The sequence below is a fragment of the Oncorhynchus mykiss genome, chromosome 8 (genome assembly GCF_057628025.1).
Source record: "Oncorhynchus mykiss isolate SJ-2025 chromosome 8, ASM5762802v1, whole genome shotgun sequence".
NCBI classification, from domain to species: domain Eukaryota; kingdom Metazoa; phylum Chordata; class Actinopteri; order Salmoniformes; family Salmonidae; genus Oncorhynchus; species Oncorhynchus mykiss.
Genome location: NC_143029.1, coordinates 65,615,588 through 65,639,320, shown reverse-complemented (window position 1 = coordinate 65,639,320; position 23,733 = coordinate 65,615,588). Strand labels below are relative to the sequence as shown.

Below are 23,733 nucleotides of genomic sequence, written 5' to 3'. Positions count from 1 at the left end.
TGGATTTTTCAAATTAGAGGGAGAGAGTGAATCCAAACTATCAAAGCAGCAATTGTGTGGAGCTGCCCGGACGACGGTTCAAGGTCCTGAAAGAATTGAATTAATCAAGACGACCTATTGTCTGAACTGCCTTATTTTTCTGCGATCATTCAGGGTGTCTGTGACGACTCAATAGCCCCCATACCACGTGAGGAGGGGGATACAGCTCTTTAAAAACCAGACCACGTGTCGCGGAACTTAAAAGTTTTTATAACTAATTGCAGTGGGAAGTTCTGGTGGTGCTGGCAGAGGGGTGTGTGATAGTTTCTAAGGAAGTGGGCAGGGTAACTGAAAGAGTGGGAAAAGTGTCCTAAAAAGTGGGGTTGGCTCATATGTTATTTCTCTCTTCCTTTGCCCCTCTTTAGTGGCCAAGGGACTTGTCAGTTAAACAATTCCACCAAAAGATTTGTTTAAAATAAAATATATAGATATCCGTTATGGCACTTTGTTCCTTGCCGATTTATATGGAGCGCCAAGTCTTGTCACGTCCTTTGGTTGGCCGCTGTCAAGACTGAGCAAGCCTCCTATAGTTCAGTAGCAAATACAAAGAAACGGGCCGTTGAGACCATTGCATATACTTTTAAAGAAACATTTCTATGAAGAGAAAAAATGTCATTGCTTGCGGTAGGTAAAGTTTGAATTTAGCAATATTCTTTTGAGCTATACAGTATATTTTGATTGTACAGTGTACGCCCTTGTTTTGAAGTGTGTGTAAAGTTCATGTAGAGTCTATTTGTTACGGCCATGGATCTAAAAGAATGTACTGTGCCCTTAGTAGTCTAGGGGCACTTTAGGTGTTGACTAGTAGTCATCTAGATTTCTCATCTGTAGAACAGTGCTTCTTTTACAATGCTGTTTCACCACAAAAATGTTTTTGAAAGCCAATATTTATTGCTATAACTCTCCAAAGGCTCTGGGCTGTTCGGTATAACACTTGTCTATTTGGTCTAACTTGGCCATTCTCCATGTATGGTTTTATTTTCTTCCTGCATGACCTAGCTAATACTGAACATGACATAGGTTGTTCTAGTGTGTGTCCAAATACTCTATTTAGACCTTTGAGTTTCCTATGCCATTTGCAGACTTATCTTCGTTCACTTTGTCAGCGCCTCGCCTCGCCTCCCATCGCCCCCTTTATTAGAATGTACACGGATTTGAGTGACAGTCTTCTCATCTATGTGTGTTTATTTACACTTCAGATGAAGTGATGGCCCATGGTGCTTGTGACAAAGGATGCAATAAATGTTTGAAGAGTTATTTCCTTAAATTATATAATGTCCTTCTGATTCAGTCCTGGTATGGGTCATGCTTTGGAATCTAGGTCTATTTGATATTGTGTGCTTCAGAAAGTTTAGGTTTCAGGTAACATCAACATCAGTGTATACCTGGTGCTGTATGTCATGTATAATTGTCACTATGCTATAGACATATCCCTAAAAGTTGATATAGACCACATACTATTTGATTGGTGAATTGTATGGTAAGCCGTTTGAGGTTAAGGTTTTGTTGAGTGAAGTTATATTGAGAAGGTTAATTGACTAAGGGACAGAAGTTGTTGGATGTGAACTGATATATCTGACAGGACGATGTGTCACATAGAGAGGTCTAGGATCAGGTGCAGCTGACACGACAGACCCTTCAGACAGACAGTGCCTTGTCGCTTTGTATAGGACAGCTACCTACCTACCATACAGCCACACAACCCTGACTGACTATCATGTGTCATAAGTTTCTCTCTCCGCACCAAAGGGGAGCTATAGCTACTAGCTACTTTTATGGTATAGGCTACTGCTAAAACCGCTTCATCTTTTTCAATTTGTTGTTCTCTAAATACATTTTCTGTTTCAAGCCCCAAGTCAAGCCCCATTTCCTTGTTCATAAAGGAGCCTGTCTAGCCTACATGAGTTCTCTGCGGTAGTCCGACCCCACTGTAGGAATACAGTTGTCTAAGGTCATCTGCGATTGTAAAGCATGCTTGAGTAATAATTGAAGTAATAAGAGCTTCAGAAGATTTTCTAATTGCATGGTAGGGTAGTGTAGGCACCTCTGACTTAGTCTGACATCCTTTAACAATGAGGAAGAATAGAAGATAGTTTGGCTTCATTTGGTGGTGTTATTGTTTGAAATCTGCTTGAAATTGTTTCTGGTGTCTGGAGCCATGATACATTGTAGTTTGGGAATAGGCTACAGCTTGCAAGATTTCTTTATTGGTTTTGATGTAAAGATTTGACCACAAATTGTTGTTTAATCCTTATATATTTCAGTTTTATTTACTAAATTGTAGTGGGGTGATTTTATGCCTCAAAATTAAGTAAGTGCCTTGATTTAGCCTAGATATCACTGACACTGAAGTCAGTTTATTTTGTCCGAACAGTTTTCAATTGGACAAGAAAATATTGCAGTTGAAAACTTGGCTTGGAATGATTGACCCAAATGATTTCACTATACATTAACAGATTTTATAGATCATGACAGCCTGTCAGAACGTTAATGAGGGCTGTTTAATGAGAGGTAGAAATTATTTCCCAGTGGAGGTTTTGGAGCAGATTACTGCTGTTCTTAAGTCTGGGTACGAGAGTTATATTATTGTACTGCATATTTCACTTCAATACCCTGTGGAGAAGTTTGATTGCAATGTTAGACTAATTCTGCAATACTGTAATAAGATTAACTCCTGTGAAAATATCCCTCATGTTCTTTCACCAACGGTTTACAAAAGAGGGGGATTAATTGCTTCTTATTATAGCGGATAAATGGACTCTGAAATGATGGGATTGATTTAAAATACCAACGGTATGCTACTATTTAGGCCTAGTTTCTGTAAACATGTAATTGTGTTTTTATTAAGCAATGGGTGTTGAATGAGCTAAATCAGTGATTTTCAGTTCCCAATGTATAGTTGAAGTACCATAATTAGGTACCACTGTTTAGGTACCACTGATGCTCCCCTATATTCACTCCACCTGACTCCAATCCAACATTCATTTCCCCTTTTTTTCTGGCCTATTTTGAGCGCTCCCATCTGGGTTCAGGTGGTGGTAAGAGGGCCAGTATAGGGAGCGGAAGTCAGTGGTGGGAGTGTTTACGTGAAGGGGGAGAGAGAGCGGGGTCAGGCAGCAGAAGAGCGAGTGCACAGTCGTATGTGTGCTCAGGGCCTCTTGCTCTCCCTGTGCTGTGGGCTCTGTCTCTATCCATGCTGTGCTCATGGACCCACAGCTGGCGGATGGGAGAGGCAGCTAGCCCCACACTGCAATACAACACAGCCTAGCTGGCTGGACATGCTCTCACTGCTATATAGAAACAATCAAATAATTTACTGCTAGTGAGATCAGTATGAAGAACCAGCGGACATATAGGCTTCGTCCCAAAAAGGCACCGTATTCCCTTTTATAGAGCACTAGAGCACAATGCATAGTGTTCCATCTGATTTAGCAGACATACTGCAGATAATAAACGCAGATAGGACTGCCCAATGTGAACTTCCTTTGATGTAAGAAATACAATATAAGATGTAATTGGTTTAGGCCATTTTCAAACATAACTTCCTTGACTGAAATGGCCTATGTGGTGTGGATTTGACAGCTGTACAACAATAGCAGCGATTGATTTGTCTGGTAGTTGGTGTTAAATCACACAGCTGAGCCCAGACATGTGTTCTAAAACTTTGACCGGTAGTGTTGCAGAGTGGATTCAGTTGCTAGTTGGGTGTCATGCCATTACAAGCGTGGATGTTTTGTGTGGTTGATTAGCATGGATGTCAGCACGGTTCACCCCGCTACCATCTATGAGGTGGAGACCGTACAGGTCCATCAAAGCTGGGCCCGAGAGAGACGTTTCTCAGTCTATCTCCACGCCCCTGCCCATTACCGTGCCCTTAATCTTAGTCACTGCCACTGTATACTGAACAAAAATATAAACGCAACATGCAAGAAAGGATTTTACTGAGTTACAATTCATATAAGGAAATCTGTCTATTAAAATAAATGAATTAGGCCCGAATCTATGGATTTCCCATGACTGGGTATACAGATATGCATTGGTGGGTTACAGATACCTTTAGAAAAAGTAAGGGAGTGGATCATAACCAGTCAGTATTTAGTGTGACCACCATTTGCCTCATGCAGCACAACACATCTCCTTCACTTAGAGTTGTTCAGGCTGGTGATTGTGGTCCTGTTGAATGTTGTCCCACTCCTCTTCAATGGCTGTGCAAAGTTGTGGCAATTGGAACGCGCTGTCGCACACGTCTATCCAGAGCATCCCAAACATGCTCAATGGGTGACATGTCTGGTGAGTATGCAGGCCATGGAAGAACTGGGAGATTTTCAACTTCTAGGAATTTTGTACAGATCCTTGCGATATGGGGCCGTGCATTATCATGCTGAAACATAAGGTGATGGCGGAGGATGAATAGCACGACAATGGGCCTCAGGATCTCGTCACGGTATCTCTGTGCATTCAAATTGCCATCAATAAAATGTAATTGTGTTGGTTGTCTGTAGCTTATGCCTTCCCATACCATAACCCCACCGCCACCATGGGGCACTCTGTTCACAACGTTGATGTCAGCAAACCGCTCGCCCACACAACGCCATACACATTGTCTATGGTTCTTTAAAACAATGTTGGATGTGGCTTATGGTAGAGAAATTAACATACAATTACCTGGCGATAGCTCTGGTGGATATTCCTAGAGTGAGAGTGTCAATTTCAAGCTCCCTCAACTTGAGACGTGTGGCATTGTGTTGTGTGACAAAACTGCACATTTTTGAGTGGCCTTTTGATGTCCCCAGCACGAGATGCACCTATAGTGACTTATGGTAGAGAAATTAACATGACATTATCTGGCAATAGCTCTGATGGACATTCCTGGTTTGAGAATGTCAATTGCAAGCGCCCTCAAAACTTGAGACATCTGTGGCATTGTGTTTTGTGACAAAATTGCATATTTTATAGTGGTGCATCTGGGTGATGATAATGCTGTTTAATCATCTTCTTGATATGGCACCCCTGTCAGGTGGATGGATTATCTTGGCAAAGGAGAAATGCTCACTAAAATGGCTGTAAACAAATTTCTGAACAAAATTTGAGAGAAATACATTTTTTTGTGCGTATGGAAAATGTCTGGGATCTTTTATTTCAGCTCATGTGACGTGGGACCAACACTGTACATGTTGGTTTGTTCAATGTACATAGTCATTGAACATTGGTGACTTGTAATAATGTTTACATACTATTTCAACCACTTTATATGTATTCATCCCCCTTGGCGTTTTTCCTATTTTGTTGCATTACAACCTGTAATTTAACTTGATTTTTATTTGAATTTCATGTAATGGACATACATGAAATAGGCCAAATTGGTGAAGTGAAAAAAAAAAAAAAAAAAAACGAAAATTGGTGTATGCATATGTATTCACCCCTTTTGCTTTGAAGCCCCTAAATAAGATCTGATGCAACCAATTACCTTCAGAAGTCACATAATTAGTTAAATAATTAGTGCAATCTAAGTGTCACATGATCTGTCACATGATCTCAGTATATACAGTTGAAGTCGGAAGTTTACATACACCTTAGCCAAATACATTTAAACTCAGTTTTTCACAATTCCTGACATTTAATCCTAGGAAAAATTATTCCCTATCTTAGGTCAGTTAGGATCACCACTTTATTTTAAGAATGTGAAATGTCAGAATAATAGTATAGAGAATGATTTATTTCAGCTTTTATTTCTTTCATCACATTCCCAGTGGGTCAGAAGTTTACATACACTCAATTAGTATTTGGTAGCATTGCCTTTAAATTGTTTAACTTGGGTCAAATGTTTCGGGTAGCCTGCCACAAGCTTCCCACAATAAGATGGGTGAATTTGGTCCCATTTCTACTGACAGAGCTGGTGTAACTGAGTCAGGTTTGTAGGCCTCCTTGCTCACACATGCTTTTTCAGTTCTGCCCACAAATTTTCTATCGGATTGAGATCAGGGCTTTGTGACGACCACTCTAATACCTTGACTTTGTTGTCTTTAAGCCATTTTGCCACAACATTGGAAGTATGCTTGGGGTCATTGTCCATTTGGAAGCTTCCTGACTGATGTCTTGAGATGTTGCTTCAATATATCCACCTAAATTTCCTGCCTCATGATGCCATCTATTTTGTGAAGTCCACCAGCCCCTCCTGCAGCAAAGCACCCCCACAACATGATGCTGCCACCCCGTGCTTTACGGTTGGGATGGTGTTCTTCAGCTTGCAAACCTCCCCCTTTTCCTTCAAATATAACAATGGTCATTATGGCCAAACAGTTCTGTTTTTGTTTCATCAGACCAGAGGACATTTCTCCAAAAAGTACGATCTTTGTCCCAATGTGCAGTTGCAAACCGTAGTCTGGCTTTTTTATGACGGTTTTGGAGCAGTGGCTTCTTCCTTGCTGAGCGGCCTTTCAGGTTATGTCAATATAGGACTCGTTTTACTGTGGATATAGATACTTTTGTACCTGTTTTCTCCAGCATCTTCACAAGGTCCTTTGCTGTTGTTCTGGGATTGATTTGCACTTTTCGCATCAAAGTACGTTCGTCTCTAGGAGACAGAATGCGTCTCTTTCCTGAGCGGTGTGACAGCTGCGTGGTCCCATGGTGTTTATACTTGCGTACTGTTGTTTGTACAGATGAACGTGGTACCTTCAGGCATTTGGAAATTGCTCCCAAGGATGATCCAGACTTGTGGAGGTCTTGGCTGATTTATTTTGATTTTCCCATGATGTCAAGCAAAGAGGCACAGAGTTTGAAGGTAGGCCTTGAAGAATATCCACAGGTACACCTCCAATTGACTCAAATGATATTAATTAGCCTATCAGAAGCTTCTATAGGAATGACATCATTTTCTGGAATTTTCCTAGCTGTTTAAAGGCAGAATCAACTTAGTGTATGTAAACTTCTGATCCACTGCAATTGTGATACAGTGAAAGTGAAATAATCTGTCTGTAAACAAAAATTACTTGTGTCATGCACAAAGTAGATGTCCTAACTAGAGGTCGACCGATTATGATTTTTCAACGCCGATACCGATACCGATTATTGGAGGACCAAAAAAAATCAGTCTTAAATTATTTTTTTTAATGTATTTGTAATAATGACAATTACAACAATACTGAATGAACACTTATTTTAACTTAATATAACACATCAATAAAATGAATTTAGCCTCAAGTAAATAATGAAACATGTTCAATTTGGTTTAAATAATGCAAAAACAAAGTGTTGGAGAAGAAAGTAAAGTGCAATATGTACTATGTAAGAAAGCTAACGTTAACGTTCCTTGCTCAGAACATGAGAACATATGAAAGCTGGTGGTTCCTTTTAACATGAGTCTTCAATATTCCCAGGTAATAAGTTTTAGGTTGTAGTTATTATAGCAATTATAGGACTATTTCCCTCTATACCATTTTGTATTTAATTAACCGTTGACTATTGGTAGTTCTTATAGTCACTTTAGTATTGCCAGTGTAACAGTACAGCTTCCGTCCCTCTCCTCGCTCCTCCCTGGGCTCAAACCAGCAACACAACGACAACAGCCACCACATCGAAGCAGCGTTACCCATGCAGAGCAAGGGAAACAACCACCCCAAGGCTCAGAGTGAGTAGCGCGCGCTAACTAGCCAGCCATTTCACTTCGGTTACACCAGCCTCATCTCGGGAGTTGATAGGCTTGAAGTCATAAACAGCGCAACGAAGAGCTGACGCACAACGAAGAGCTGCTGGCAAAACGCACGAGAGTGCTGTTTGAATGAATGTTTACGCGCCTGCTTCTGCCTACCACAGCTCAGACAGATACTTCAGAGACTTGTATGCTTGTATGCTCAGTCAGATAAATGCAACGCAGGACACGCTAGATAATATCTAGTAATATCATCAACCATGTGTAGTTAACTAGTGATTATGATTGATTGTTTTTTTATAAGATACGTTTAATGCTAGCTAGCAACTTACCTTGGCTTACTGCATTTGCGTAACAGGCAGTCTCCTTGTGGAGTGCAACGAGAGAGAGGCAGGTCGTTATTGCGTTGGACTAGTTAACTGTGAGGTTGCAAGATTGGATCCCCCGAGCTGACAAGGTGAAAATCTGTCGTTCTGCCCCTGAACGAGGCAGTTAACTCACCGTTTCTAGGCCGTCATTGAAAATAAGAATGTGTTCTTTACTGACTTGCCTAGTTAAATAAAGATTAAATAAAGGTGTAAAAAAGAACTCTGGTTAGATGAGATGAGACTAAAATTATATTTTTGGCCATCAAGGAAAATTATATTTCTGGTGCAAAACCAACACTTCTCATCACCCCAAGAACACCATCCTCACAGTGAAGCATGGTGGTGGAAGCATCATGCTGTGGGGATGTTTTTCATCGACAGTGTCATGTATTGTCATATTATGTCTTGTTCCTGTTCTTTCTCTTCACTCCGTCTCCCTCTGCTGGTCGTATTAGGTTACCTTCTCTTCCCCTCCTTCCCCCAGCTGCTCCTCATCTTCTCTAACTACCTCGTTCACCCTTTTCCCACCTGTTCCCTTTTTTCCCTCTGATTAGGTCTCTATTTCTCTCTCTGTTCCTGCTTCTGTCTTTGTCAGATTCTCGTTTGAGTTTCTCATGCCAGAACCAAACTATCGTCTCGTTTGCTTCAACCTTGTCCTGTCCTGTCGGAATCTGCCTGTTCATCTGAGGCTACGTGTGATCAGGTACCTCTGTCCTCTACAACCCAGCTATTCTCCTCTGCTGCTAGAAGGGGACTCTAACCCAGCTATTCTCCTCTGCTGCTAGAAGGGGAACTCTTCTGTGATTTTCAGAAGGACTTTATGTTTCATTTGTGTTTTGACATTAAAGGACTCTGTTTTTGTTAAACCGCTTTTGGGTCCTCACTCACGTGCATAACAGACAGGGACTGGGAAACTGGTCAGAATTGAAGGAAGGATGGATGCCGCTAAATACAGGGAAATTATTGCGGGAAGCCTGTTTCAGTCTTCCAGAGATTTGAGACTGGGACGGAGGTTCACCTTCCAGCAGGACAATGACCCTAAGCATACTGCTAAAGTAACACTCGTGGTTTAAGGGGAAACATTTAATAACTGTTATGGATGATGCGAATTTTCGCAGCTTTTTGTTAAAAATCGCGCAACATTTCAAAGTCCTGCTACTCATGCCAGGAATATAGTATATGCATATGATAAGTATGTGTGGATAGAAAACACTCTGAAGTTTCTAAAACTGGTTAAATCGGGTCTGTGGCTATAACAGAACGTGTTTAGGAGTAAAAATCCCTGGTAAAACTGTTTACCAAAAACAAAAATATTCGTCTGCCATTCAATGAATTGTTTAAGACGAGAGAAAATATATGCGAACCCCCTGTAAACGCCTACAGCTTCCACATGATGTCACCATTGCTATCAATAGAATCATTTATTCCTGGTTACAACACGAATAGACCCCTCCCTTCTTCTGGCGCACCACAGTATGTTGTGAAACTGAAAAAATGGACGATGTTTTCCAGACTTGCTGCTATCGAATACAGATCGCCCCGTGATCAATTTGATACATCATTAACGTTTATTAATACCTAAAGTTGGTTTAGAAACGTTGTTTGAAGTGATTTGTAAATGTTACCCGTAAATGCTAGCCGTAAATGCTACCCGTAAACAATGACGGATTTAATCGGGAAAAAGACCCAATTGTGATGTTTATGGGACATATAGGAGTACCAACAAAGAAGCTCGTCCAAGGTAATGAATGTTTTATATTTTATTTCTGCGTTTTGGGTAGCGCCGGCTACCGCAAAATCTGTTGTTTACGTGTCGTGCTGGTATTTTGGGGGTGCATGCTATCAGATAATAGCTTCTCATGCTTTCGCCGAAAAGCATTTTACAAATCTGACTTGGTGGCTAGATTCACAACGAGTGTAGCTTTAATTCAGTACCTTGCATGTGTGTTTTAATGAAAGTTTGAGATTTAACGAGTACTAAGTAAAATACTATAGGTGGCGCTCTGAAATTTCCGCTGAGCTATCCCTGTGCAGGGACCACCTCCATAAGAAGTTTTAAATGTCTTGGAATGGTCTAGTGAAAGCCCAGACCTCAATCCAAAGTACAAAGTATTCACTTTGTATTCACTTTGGGGGGTTGAATAGTTTTACACGCTCAAGTTTTCCGTTTTTTTGTCTTGTTTGTTTCAAAATAAGAAATATTTTGCATCTTCAAAGTGGCAGGCATGTTGTGTAAATCAAATGACACAAAAAAAACAAAATCCATTTTAATTCCAGGTTGTAAGAAAACAAAATAGGAAAAATGCCAAGGGGGGTGAATACTTTTGCCAGGCACTGTAAATGCTGTAATCTAGTCATGGCTCATCATGTATAACTAATTGTGTTATTTTTCTGGATTATGTGTATGTTTTTTATTACTGCACTGTTGTAGTTAGAAACACAATTTTGCTGCACCTGCGATAAAACCTGCAAATCTGTATACACGACCAATAAACTTTGATGTGATTTTACTTCTTCTGTATATGTGGCTGGCCCTTAAAGGGATTAATCACACTTTACTCTTTACAGTTTACCACTGAGGACCGTTGTCAAAACGTAGGTCTTTACTTCAGATTAGACCGTTCAGAACGTATTCAAATGTTTGGTGCAGACATTAAAGAGCAAGGTTTAATATGTTCAACAACAGTGTGTGTGAACGTGTATTTCCTCAGGCTTTGGACCTTTTTGAAGCATTGTGTATGTACCAAATGGCACCCTATTCCCTATGTAGTGCACTTCATTGGTTCAGGGCCCATAGGCAATAGGGTACCATTTGGGACACATACTTTGGCAGGTAAGGTTCTGTGTAAATGGCATAGGGACTTAGTAGCATATACAGGACAGTTTCATGACTCCTCTACCACAGCTCAGTGTCTTGATCTACAGTGCAGTGTTGTTCATGACCTGACAGACCATGCCCAGGAGACAGGGAGCACGGCTTGGAAGAAACAAATTAGTCCTCAGATTTGGGACTGTCATGAACGGAAGGCAAAAGCATAGAATGAGAAGTCTCCCTCTCCTCAACTTGCTTTTTGAGTTGAATGCTCATATCTCTCAACTAAACATCTTTACAAAAGATTGTGCTACACATCTAGGATGCAGTTGTCTGAAGATATTTTAGAAAAGTAATTGGTGCAGATCTTGATAGACCCATGTAGTAATAATACCCACCGTAAAATCTGTCTACTGTACATTGTCAGTATTCTGGAACAGCATGGGATGTCTGTTTTTAAAGTGTACTGTAGCTCAAAACTATACAGTCCAATGAAGACCAAAGAATAATGCTCATTCGTGGTTGAGCGGTAAGGCCAGTTACATGTAGCTAACTTCTCTGCCAACTGGGATGGGGTTCAGAGGTATTGCTGGGTGAATTGTCAGAGTTCATGATATATTTGATGTTTTTGTCAGGAAGAGAGAGCGATGGATTTGGGGATGAGAGAGGATAAGGTTGTGGGGATGAGGTGTGTGTGTCTATTTGTGTATGCTTAAGTGATTCTGCGAGTGTGTGCGGTTGGTTTTCTGTGTGTGTGATTGGGGGATCGAGGGTCAGGTGAACAGCTTGCGTTGGCCAATGGCTCCGCGGGCTAGTCTCCCGCATCACTTAACAGCCATGCACAGTGCACACTAATTGAATGATCTAGTTAAGCGAACCGCGTGGCTGAAGCTAGACCTGGTTGTCTGCACAAATCAGCGCTGGCAGTTGTTTCTGTATGAGCGTCAGTAGCTTTCAACCTTGCAATCCTTTTGTTTTATCTGCAAAAATCCGCCCAGTTATTGGATTTGAACATGATCCTATTAATATTAACTTATGATGTGATTATTATGAGCATGAAGGTGGTAATGGAACCAGGGTCTCAATAGCCTACAGAGACTGGCAGTAGGAGACTAGTGGTAGCTTAACTACTAACATTGTCAACTAGCAAGGCAATTCCTCTTTTGCCGTTGATCTTGCATTTTTATGTCAAATCCTGTGTTTTTCCCAACACATTTAGCCTAAACATACAAATAATTACATTTATATTGGTTCTTCTATGCCATTACGGGTTTCACCCTGTATTAAAAGGGCAGCATACATGCCAAGCCACTTAAAAATATTTAGGAAAACCAATCAAGGAGGTACATTTTTGTTCAACTTGAAATATTGTTCTGCTTCTAAGTACGCATAATTATTGTTGTGTAAGGATGTGTTACTCACTGGCTGTTTTGCGCAGCTCTTGGTTTCTGACTTGGAAACCACTCCTACTGCTCCCCCAGACACTCCCTACAGTAAGTATCAGTCAGATCCTCAAGTTGCATCAGCGCTGGGAAAGGGGTATGTGACCAACATTTACAATGGAAATCTCAAAGGTAAGGCGTTTTCAGTGTTTTGATGATGTATTTGGCGGCCTTAAAAATTCAGACTAAAGGTAGAATTTGTATTTGTATTTGTCTACCCTTTCAATATTTTCGATATTTTTGGCCTACAATTGTTGCAGTTTTTTATCTGATTAAGAAGTGGGAAACAGTTTGTGTTTTTGTGATTGGATATTGGGTTGAATTGTATATTTGTTTATTATATGCTAGTTGTTTAGATTTGAGATGGCAGACTATTTAGCCTACCTAATATCTCGCATATTGCTTGTTTTTGTTTTCAAATTCAATTTGTTGCTTTTGGGGGGAAAATGAATGATCAAATAATTTGATTTAATGTTTTTATATAAAAAATGGATACACAATTTCAAATTCAATATGAGAAGATATGACTTTCAATATGTTTTAAAGCTCTATCTCAAATATTCTAAACATAGGCCTATTTCAACAGTGGAAACTGGAAATTTATGTTTTGCTGGCCATGATGCATACTATAGGATCATGTCTTCCAGCTAGCTAGCCAGGGGAACTTGATATGATTGTGACTGTACGCACTGTTTGAGTGATGTAACCCAGAGATGTAACCTTCTGGGAGGCCATCGTAGCCATCCGTCTGCTGTGATTGTGCCTAACTTTCCCGTCTTTCCTGACAACTCACCATTACACTTTATTAATCAACCATGGAAAGTAGGTATTCAAACGATGCCCAATGGGATTTGGAGGAATGTGGGCCTCCGCTAGCCGGGTGAGAAGCCACAGTCTCGCTGTCTTTAGTGGAATTACTTTCACCTCACAGACATTTTATAATGCAGCCTTTGAGGACCCGGGTCTATTTAATTACAGTTGAGTAGAACTGAACCCACCCTTGTTTAATCCCAAGGTGACGTTAGTTGCAGTGGCTTGTGAAAGTATTCACCCCCTTGGCATTTTTCCTATTTTGTTGCCTTACAACCTGGAATTAAAATAGATTTTGGAGGGGTTGGTATCATTTGATTTACACAACATGCCTAGCACTTTGAAAATGCAAAAAAAAAAGTTTTATTGTGAAACAAACAAGAAATAAGACAAAAAAACGGAAAACTTGAGCGTGCATAACTATTCACCTCCCCAAAGTGAATACTTTGTAGAGCCACCAAGTCTCTTGGGGTATGTCTCTATAAGCTTGGCACATCTAGCCACTAGGATTTTTTCCTATTCTTCAAGTCAAAACTGCTCCAGCTCCTTCAAGTTGGATGACTTCTGCTGGTGTTCAGCAATCTTTAAGTCATACCACAGATCCTCAATTGGATTGAGGTCTGGGCTTTGACTAGGCCATTCCAAGACATTTAAATGTTTCCTCTTAAACCACTCGAGTGTTGCTTTAGCAGGATGCTTAGGGTCATTGTCCTTCTGGAAGGTGAACCTCCGTCCCAGTCTCAAATCTCTTGAAGACTGAAACAGGTTTCCCTCAAGAATTTCCCTGTATTTAACGCCATCCATCATTCCTTAAATTCTAACCAGATTCCCAGTCCCTGCCGATGAAAAACATCCCCACAGCATGATGGTGTTCTTGGGGTGATGGTGTTCTTGGGGTGATGAGAGGTGTTGGGTTTGCGCCAGAAATAGCATTTTCCTTGATGGCCAAAAATATCAATTTTAGTCTCATCTAACCAGAGTACCTTCTTCCATATATTTGCGGAGTCTCCTTTTGGCAAAAACCAAACGTGTTTGCTTATTTTTTTCTTTAAGCAATGGCTTTTTTCTGCCCATTCTTCTGTAAAGCCCAGCTCTGTGGAGTGTATGGCTTAAAGTGGTCCAATGGACATATACTACAATCTCCGCTGTGGGGCTTTGCAGCTCCTTCAGTGTTATCTTTGGTCTCTTTGTTGCCTCTCTGATTAATGCCCTCCTTGCCTGGTCTGTGAGTTTTGGTGGGCGGCCTTCCCTTGGCAGGTTTGTTGTGGTGCCATATTCTTTACATTTTTTGATAATGAATTTAAAGGTGCTCCATGGGATTTTCAAAGTTTCTGATATTTTTTTATAACCCAACCCTGATCTGTACTTATCCACAACTTTGTCCCTGACCTGTTTTGAGAGCTCCTTGGTCTTCATGGTGCTGCTTGCTTGGTGGTGCCCCTTGCTTAGTGGTGTTGTAGAATCTGGGGCCTTTGAGAACAGGTGTATATATACTGAGATCGTGTGACAGATCATGTGACACTTAGATTGCACACATGTGGACTTTATTTAACTAATTATGTGACTTCTGAAGGTAATTGATTGCACCAGCTCTTATTTAGGGGCTTCATAGCAAAGGGGGTGAATACATATGCACGCACCAATTTTCCGTTTAAAATTATTGTTAAATTGTTGTTCGTTAACAAGGGTATCTACGTGTGCCACTAAATGATTGTTACTGAAATTATTTTCAGCTTCCAATGATCAAATCACTCTTGGTTTTGTTTGATTTAAACAACCTGGTCTTTTGTCAGCTTCAGTTATTTTCAAATGATATTCAAACTCCGATAGAATGGTTGGTGGAAGGAGTGTTAGGCTACTTCATTTCCAATGTTAGATTTGTTGGGAGGGTGTTCTTACAGTGGAAGAGTTTTTGCTTCTGGGCAATAATGCAAAAGATTTACACTTTGTATTGAAAAACTTTAAAACCAATAGTCACATACATGTTTTGTTTTTAAACTAAAATGCTTGTTAAAATTGGTGGACAGGAGTTTGACTGGCTACCCTTCGCTCCAGCAAAATGCCACGCCCACTAACATTTCTTCTACACAATGAGTCTGGATTTGCTTCCTCCCCGACGACTTGTCGAATGCAAACAAATTCACACCGTTCTGATTAGCCCCAGAAACCGATGGGTTGGACCAGAGCTGGCCTACTACACAAATAATGAATCACCTCATTTTGATGTCAGCACAAACAACTTCTAGGATGGTAGGTTCAGACTGATGTATAGAGCGATCGATGGAGCAGCGGAATTAAATTCAGGATGAATCGCTAGGCAACATAAGTACCTTGTAACTTTAAACCCGAGGATTTTTTCTAGTTAAACAACTTTATTTTATCTATTGTTTTACCTGAACAAAGTTGATTTAAATGTACTTTTTGATCACCCTCTGCAAATATATAATTGTTTTGAATTGTTTTGTTGGAATCTGCCCCTCCCCCTGTTGAGGATCATGTCAGACCAGTGGCTGAATACTAGGTGACCTACCTCCTACTGAAGGATCAGATGACTGTTCTAACCTTTATGTTTGGTTTGAACAGATGTCTTCAGGCCCTTTTAGAAGTGCTGACAGAGCACATTCCCTCCATCGACGCTTCCTTCTATCACTCCTTTCTTATCTCTTTATTTAAGAATGGGGTCAGTGAAATACTATTGGTTGGTGAGGATTGTCAGAGAGCTGCTATACATGTGTTCTATGGGCTGCTAAGCCTCAATGCCTTGTCTGATGGTTGTCTTAGCATGTGATGGTGACACAGATCATAGGCAAGGCCTATTCTTAAGCCGTTTGAGTAATCATCTCACCAGCAGTTTACTATAGCCCACATGCAGAGACAAGTGCACTGGCCAGGTTAAATGCAACTGTGATAGCATTTTTTTGTACTTCTTTTGTGATATATTGTGCTCCTTCTGACTTGCACTTTCAACACTACTGCATAACACCAGGGCAGCCAAGCAAGTCCTGAGCACATAACTTAAAAACTATATTTACAAGACCAGGCCCAAGAGCTGAATAAGAATCCATAAAACAAGATCTACTGTACATAGGCCCATAGACTGATTTGATAGTAATGAGAGGAAAGGGGATACCTAGTCAGTTGCATAACTGAAAGTATTCAACCAAAATGTGTATTTTGCATTTAACCCAACCCCTCTCAATCAGAGAGGCAGGGGCAGGAGGCTGTCTTAATCAACATTATTGGTGCCCAGGGAGCAGTTGTTGTTGTTGTTGTTGTTGTTGGGGGTTAACTGTGTGTTCAATTATCGTAGCTGAGTACACACAGGCCAGGGGACCTTAAGACACTTCTGCACATGTACTCCAGCACCTGATTCACACAGCTAGTTACCTCCTATTGCACCACTATTACTGGGAATTGTAGACTCCTGACCATACCTGAATGAACAGGGTGGGAAGCAACCTAGCGATTAAGAGTGTTGGGGCAGTAACCAAAAGGACTGAACGGAAGATTTTTCACTTTGCCGGCTCGGGGATTCAAACCAGTCCTTTTGGTTACTGCCCCAACACTCTTAATCGCTAGGTTGCTTCCCACCCTGTTCATTCAGGTATGGTCAGGAGTCTACAATTCCCAGTAATAGTGGTGCAACAGGAGGTAACTAGCTGTGTGAATCAGGTGCTGGAGTACATGTGCAGAAGTGTCTTAAGGTCCCCTGGCCTGTGTGTACTCAGCTACGATAAGTGAACACGCACAATCTCCCTCCATGTACAGTGCAACGGGAAATTGTGCAGTGCTAAAAAGTCACTTATACATAGTAGTGTAAAACTCAGTTTTGTTTTCCTTCTCTCAATCTCCTCTACAGAATTTCTCCTTTGCTGATCTGATCATTGAGTTGTATCCTTGTACTGTAGTTTATTGCCTAAAACTCAGTCATTTGGGCCAGTCCTTTGCACAGTGCTTTGCACGACAAACAAAGTTCAGGCAAAACTTGCCATGTCTCACTCTCAGGCAAGTAAACAGACACATTCTTGGGAATAGTGCTGCTCATCCAGGCTCGGTAGGCTACATAATGGCTTGTGCTGGTTGCATGCCTAGTGAGGCTGCACGCAGGAACGGTCAGTAAATGCCAGGGAGCTTTGGGTTGCTAGCAGGCCTCGTAGGCTGGAACTTCACAATAACAGCAGGCAGTAATGAAGATGGGCAACAGCGCCAGGCAGCGATTAATACCAATATACTGTAGTATTATCAGGAGCTTTGGTTCTCCCTTTTTGTCTTGGTCCATGTCTCTGTCCAAAATTCTGTATTTTAGTCTCTACTATACTGTGTGTACTGTAATATTAGACTGCTTCTCTGGGAGTCCTGTCAAGCCCTAGGTTGGGTTTACAATCAAGTGGAGATGGAGCATGTCTATCCCCTTACACTGTGTATAAGACAGTAGTTTTGGTATTGTTAGTTAGATTACTTGTTGGTTATTACTGCATTGTCGGAACTAGAAGCACAAGCATTTCGCTACACTCCCATTAACATCTGCTAACCATGTGTATGTGACAAATAAAATTTGATTTGATTTGATTTGACAAGGTCGCAGATGTCATTGGCCATGCTTTGTTAGGTGTGTGCCACTCCATCAAATTAGCTGGTATGGTAGGTCTGTGTGTTTTAGTCAGATGTGGACCAAGACCCAGGCAGGTTTAATAAAATGAATTTGGTTATCTTGTAAATGATCTTTCACCAGAACTAAAATCACTGCGTTAAACATGACAAGTCAATAAGCCATGTTTGCACCAAATGACCCACATTCAAATGGACCCATTTGAGATCCCATTTGAGATATTTGAGATCTGGTTACTACATGATTTCATATTTGTTATTTAATAGTTGTGATGTCTTCACTATTATTCTACAATGTAGAAAATAATGAAAATAAAGAAAAACCCTGGAATGAGTAGGTGTATCCAAACTTTTGACTGGTACTGTATATATACAGTATTTGCCCAAGTCTTGGGAATGGGAATCCTCTTTACATAAACTTTGAGCTCACTCACCCTTTCGCACTTCCTTGCACGATTTCAAAACCTGTCTCTTTCCCTCTTTCCCCCTTCTATTTTTCTCTTTCCCCTTCCTTTCTCTCTCTTGCGGTGCACCTGTGTGCAGTGCGCTAGAAGAGGGCAGGGTGTTGGGAGTTAGGTTGGGTCCACTGATTTGGAAGGGCCCCTCAGAGAGATGGAGAGAGAAGGGCTATGGCCTGACCATGTGTGCATCTTACGTAAAGGGCAGATGGGCCCAGCTGGGCGTGCGATGTGGATGGGAAGGGAAGAGATGGGGCTGAGTGTGTGGAGCTGAATGGGGCGGTCTGTCTGCTCTGTGCTGTGCTGTTCACTGCAGTGACTTACCAAGCAAGGTGCTCCAGGGAGTACACACCACTGGCCTAAACACTGGACAGCCAGCATCCAGAGCAATAGACCAAATGGCACTATTTGGTGCTCTTCTTTTGACCAAGACCCATATGGTTTAGGGAATAGGGGGACATTTGGGATGCAAGTAGCCAAGCCAGAGAGACAGCTTGGAGAGAGAGTATCGGAACAGATAGTGGAGTGGAGAGGAGTCGGAATAGAGCAAATTCTAGGAATAATTTTAATTCCATAGTTTTCCAATAGTTTTCCAAACTCTAATGCATTGAAAAAAGTCCTATCAATGCTTGATTTAAGCAGTAGTTCCCAACCAGGGGTACAAGGGGTACTTGAGAGGACTCATGAAACCATAGGCCTACTGGTAAAATGTACATGAGGTGGTACTTCAGGGGTACTCCGGGCGGAGCAAAATTCAGTTAGTGGGACAGTAACCGGAAAAGGTTGGGAACCACTGGATTAAAAGATGAGTAAGTTATTTCAGATGCTAGCATGCAACTGCAAATCCCTTTAAAGATCCATCAAGTTTTGTAGTTCACTTTCCGTGCTTTGTCTAACACTGCTTTCATGAATCTATCATGAATCTAGCAAATGGGTCAGAGTGCAGTATTTATTTAGTTTTATAGCACAAGCGTTTGCTAGCAAGTCTCGGACATTGGATTTAGCCGGGACAAGTCCAGGGGGTTGACAAGCAACACGTGCCTTGGATGGAGGCAATGTCTACATGGCACGATTAAATTCCCATGATTTGTGAATCGGATCGGACTGAACAGCTAGCATGACAGGTAAAATGGCTTTGAAAAAATAACATTTAAGATAATAGGGAGAAGTATTTAACAAAATAACTACATTATGACATTGGCTAATCATAAAACTATTGAAATATATTAGAATGCTGGCTACATTGCAGACAAAATTCTAACTTACTCAACATTCAAGCCAAGATGGAACATGTAAAGTCAAAGTTCAGTCTGTTTTATTTGCTGAGTTTGTTGCTATGAGTAAACTATGAGTTGCCAACAGGCCCGCCACTGCTTAATTGTTACTCCCCAAAAATATAATTTAATAAAAAAATAAATAAAAAATGTTTTTCAAACATATTTGCCGAGACACCCTTTTAAAAGGATAATGCGAAAATGTCTTAATTAAGCCTATTTATACTTGCCAGGTGAACTCATGGATACAATTTTCATGTCTCAGCATGCAGTTTGAAAGAAGTTGCTAACTACCATTAGCACAAAGACTGGAAGTCTTTGGGAACAGCTAGCATGCTAAATGGCTCACGAAACTGCCTTCAATTTCCGTCAAACTGCACGCAGAGCTGTTTCGACCAGCAAAATAAAGTTCTGAACCGGTTCAAACCCAATTTTTTTTTTATTTAGCTCGACATTATATTATTTAACCAATCAGTGTGAATAGAGCAGCTTGCTATGGAGAGGGCAAGCTATTATCTGTACATGCATTGGACAGATGAGTGTAGGGCGCAAGACTACTGAAATTTTGCGGGTGGGGAGAGTGCGAGAGATGGTGGAGGAGGAGGTGGAGGCTTGGCTTGAAGAGACACTGGAATACGTTTCTGAGTGACAGAGTGAGGGCTTTGCATAGGTGCTTTGTTGCAATTTTTGTGGAACTGAAAAAAATTGCCTGGAATGTAAAATAACATTATTAACCCATGCTTTTAAAATAGTGGTTATGTTCCGGAACATTGTAGATCACTTTTGTTCCCGGTTCTGATTCTGTTCCTTGAAAACAAATTGTATTTTTTCGGTTTTCAGTTCTGTTCCCTGAACCGGTTTCAACCCCTGATGCAGAGACATAAAAATGGTATCCATGAGTTCATCTGACTCTGGGTAAGTAGAAAAAGGACTTAATTGCCAAAATCTTGCACTATCCCTTTAAGATTAGTGTGACAAGTTAAAGCAAATTTGTAGCACAGAGCAGGCAGTGGTGTGAATGAGAGCCACGAGCGCACAGCCACCGCTTGCTCCTCATCATGCCCCAGACCCCCCTAGCAAATAGCAATCGACCCACCACCCAACCACTACATTTTCCAATGATGCTGAAAAAAATCCTAGGGTAAAACACTAGCTATTTTTCCACTAACTTGTCCATGGATTTTCTGTCGAGATATCGAACGTTTGCATACAAATTGCCACGATGTGTTTCCATTAAACTGTATTGTGTCAATAAATCAGATGTCACACCAAAAGAATAAACTGAAGTGGTTGAAGAGTTTCCATTATCCATTTAGGCAAATTGCATAATAATACATTGGCGACAGCCTGTATATGCCCTCCTACCTGTTTCATGTCTCAGGTAGCCCGCAAAAGCCAGCATGGATAGAATGCAAGAATTTACTAATACTTGCTATATTCTAATAACTATCCTGTGCCAATGTATCGCCAAGGTCCGTGCCATGGTGAAACTTACACTCCTGTAGATCTGAAATAATTGGATGGTGAAACTTACACTCCTGTAGATCTGAAATAATTGGATGGTGAAACTTACACTCCTGTAGATCTGAAATAATTGGATAGTGAAACTTACACTCCTGTAGATCTGAAATAATTGGATGGTGAAACTTACACTCCTGTAGATCTGAAATAATTGGATAGTGAAACTTACACTCCTGTAGATCTGAAATAATTGGATAGTGAAACTTACACTCCTGTAGATCTGAAATAATTGGATAGTGAAACTTACACTCCTGTAGATCTGAAATAATTGGATAGTGAAACTTACACTCCTGTAGATCTGAAATAATTGGATGGTGAAACTTACACTCCTGTAGATCTGAAATAATTGGAATGTGAAACTTGCAGCCAACCAGAAGAGCAAAACGATGCAATTCAGGCATTCTTGAAAGTCAGGACAAAATTCCTGCAAAGAAACATTATTTTATAGTTGAAAAAAATGTATTTAGCAAGCAGCAGGCGTTTATAATTAAATATGGAGTGGCGCTTTATAGTCACGTTATGACATCTTGCTCCGCGTACCTTTAAAATTATTCAGCCATGATAATTTATTGGAACAAGACTGTTTCCATCATAAAGAAAAATCCACTCCTGTCGAACGGATAAAAATGTTGTTGATCTTTAGAACATGTGTCCTATAGCTGCCGTTTCCATAAGGCCTACTACACATGTCGTGATGTTGTTGTTTTTGCCACCATTGCTTTTATCGAATTAACCTGGGTCAGTGGAAACGTGCCTACTGATCATGTGTTGAAAGACCTGGCTTCTCACAGGTGGGAGAGCTGGAGGAGGGAGGCCAGCAGGCTACATGTTGCCCAGTCTGTCTGTTGTGTTTTGTGCTGTACTGTGTGGGTTGGCTGGGCTCTCATTCCACCCTGGGCCCTCTCAGCTGTACAGCTGGCCTCACCTCGCACTGAGCAGGTGTGCGCCTCCTCCAGACTCTCAGCACCTAAAACAATCGCACTCTACACAACACACACAAACACAGACATCACGCTGAGGAGAGCAGTCTCAACACACTGTTTCTCACGCACCCGCCCAGGTGCACACGTCTCACACAATAGCCAGCCAAAGATTACTAAAGGAACATTTTGGCTGTAATAATGTTGTTGATTTGTAAGAGTTCTGTTTGGTGATATTGTATTTATTCTCTCTTTAGTTATCAATTCAAGACCAAATGGTTGGGGATTGTTGTGAAAAGGTTACATTTATTTTCAAATAAAGGTTACATTTATTTTGAAATAGAAAATTTGGGCGCAATCAGACTCCAAGGATGACTATGGGGCAATCATGAAAATATGGGATTTTTCTGGGGGGTTTTCTTCAATTTCTTGCTGATGAATAAGTTGCCTGCTTGCATGATGTCGACTCTGCTGGGAGCAACGGCCCAGGGAACTCAGCAAGCAGACGTGTGTGTGTGTGTGTGTGGGTGTGTGGGTGCGTGTGCACGTACTGAGCCTTCCATGACAATGACTGCACGTTAACCAATGTGCACATTCCACAGTGCACTCCAGGCCACACCATAAGAGACACCAAAACCCCACAGCAATCCAAACCTTTGTCACATTTATGATTACTACAGTATAACATTTAATTGAAGGAGTTGTATTAAGTGTAATATATAAAATGATTTGTTATACTGCTTCTGTGGTGCCATGTGAAGGGACAAGTGTTGCTCTAGCTGTGTGAGTTAGAGGCAGATAGACGTAATGGAATCTCAGTAGTCAACTCCTGGGGTTAGTGAGGAGGTCAAGTCAGAACGAGGACCATCTGATACCAACAGATGGAGGGAGCAAACTGCAAATCAGGACTACAAGACCAAATGTTGATTTTGTGCACACAACAAATGGTTATTTCAGTTTAAATCAAGTTCGCTCCAATGTGCCCATCTCGACTTTAGAGTTCTAACATGCCATGCAGAACTAGGCCTAGAACTGGAGAAAAGGAAAAAAGTACTCTAGAATGAAATAATTTGTTCATTTTGCCGTCCGCAGTTTTAGTCTGACCATTGGACATCTAATACAGTATAGTGTTTACTGTCTACTCACTAGCACAGTAGCCGATTGCACACTGTTTTGCTGGTTTGTGTTCAATATTGGTGCACCCTGGAACTTTACATTCAGCTGAATGTAGTTGGTCTAATAGGCCTATTGTTGAGTTTGTTGTTGTTGATTTGAGTTGGGTGTCACATTGAGAGAATGGCTTACCTACTCCAGTCTTAGGTAGACTAGATACAGTTCCTCTCTAACGTTCTAACATCTCTAATGTTCTTCTCTCTTTGTGTTCTAGAATGGAGCTGTTCCAGGAGAACCTGTGAAGACGGATAAGAACTCCAGGAGAGGGAACTGGGGAAACCAGATAGAGTTTATCCTCACCAGCGTGGGCTATGCCGTGGGCCTGGGAAACGTATGGAGGTTCCCCTACCTCTGCTACAGAAATGGAGGAGGTACGTCTTCACACTCAACACACTGATTATATAGTAGTAATGACAGCAATACATTGTAGTTTATCCACAATGCCTTTTGCAGTGCTTTGAAAAGCAATCAAAGTAGAAAGAGTTGTCAAGTATGTTCAAGTTTAAGTTTACGTTCCTCACATTGTTTCAGATGGATCCAAGTTATTCTTGGCTTCATTCCCCCTCATTCACTCCTACAGTTGGCTTTAGTCTTCTATACATTTTGCGACCAGGGATCGCCATAGAAGGGCATACATATACAGTAGCCTGTGCATTA

At 41.0% G+C, this 23,733-nt stretch overlaps 1 protein-coding gene across 14 annotated transcripts in view; it reads left to right on the top strand.

The window, feature by feature from the left end:
- The window catches only part of LOC110530321 (sodium- and chloride-dependent glycine transporter 1), an 82,619-nt gene that overhangs the window by 35,676 nt on the left and 23,210 nt on the right, over window positions 1-23,733 (top strand). For 8 of the 14 annotated variants that reach the window (XM_021613260.3, XM_021613258.3, XM_021613262.3 and 5 more), the window contains one exon: window positions 23,291-23,447. In XM_021613260.3, the coding sequence (XP_021468935.1) occupies window positions 23,291-23,447 (157 nt within the window). Of the gene's footprint in view, window positions 1-286; window positions 664-12,349; window positions 12,445-20,302; window positions 20,378-23,290; window positions 23,448-23,733 lie in introns of those variants that run through there. The other 6 variants (XM_090182295.1, XM_090182292.1, XM_090182293.1 and 3 more) reach the window with 3 other exon arrangements.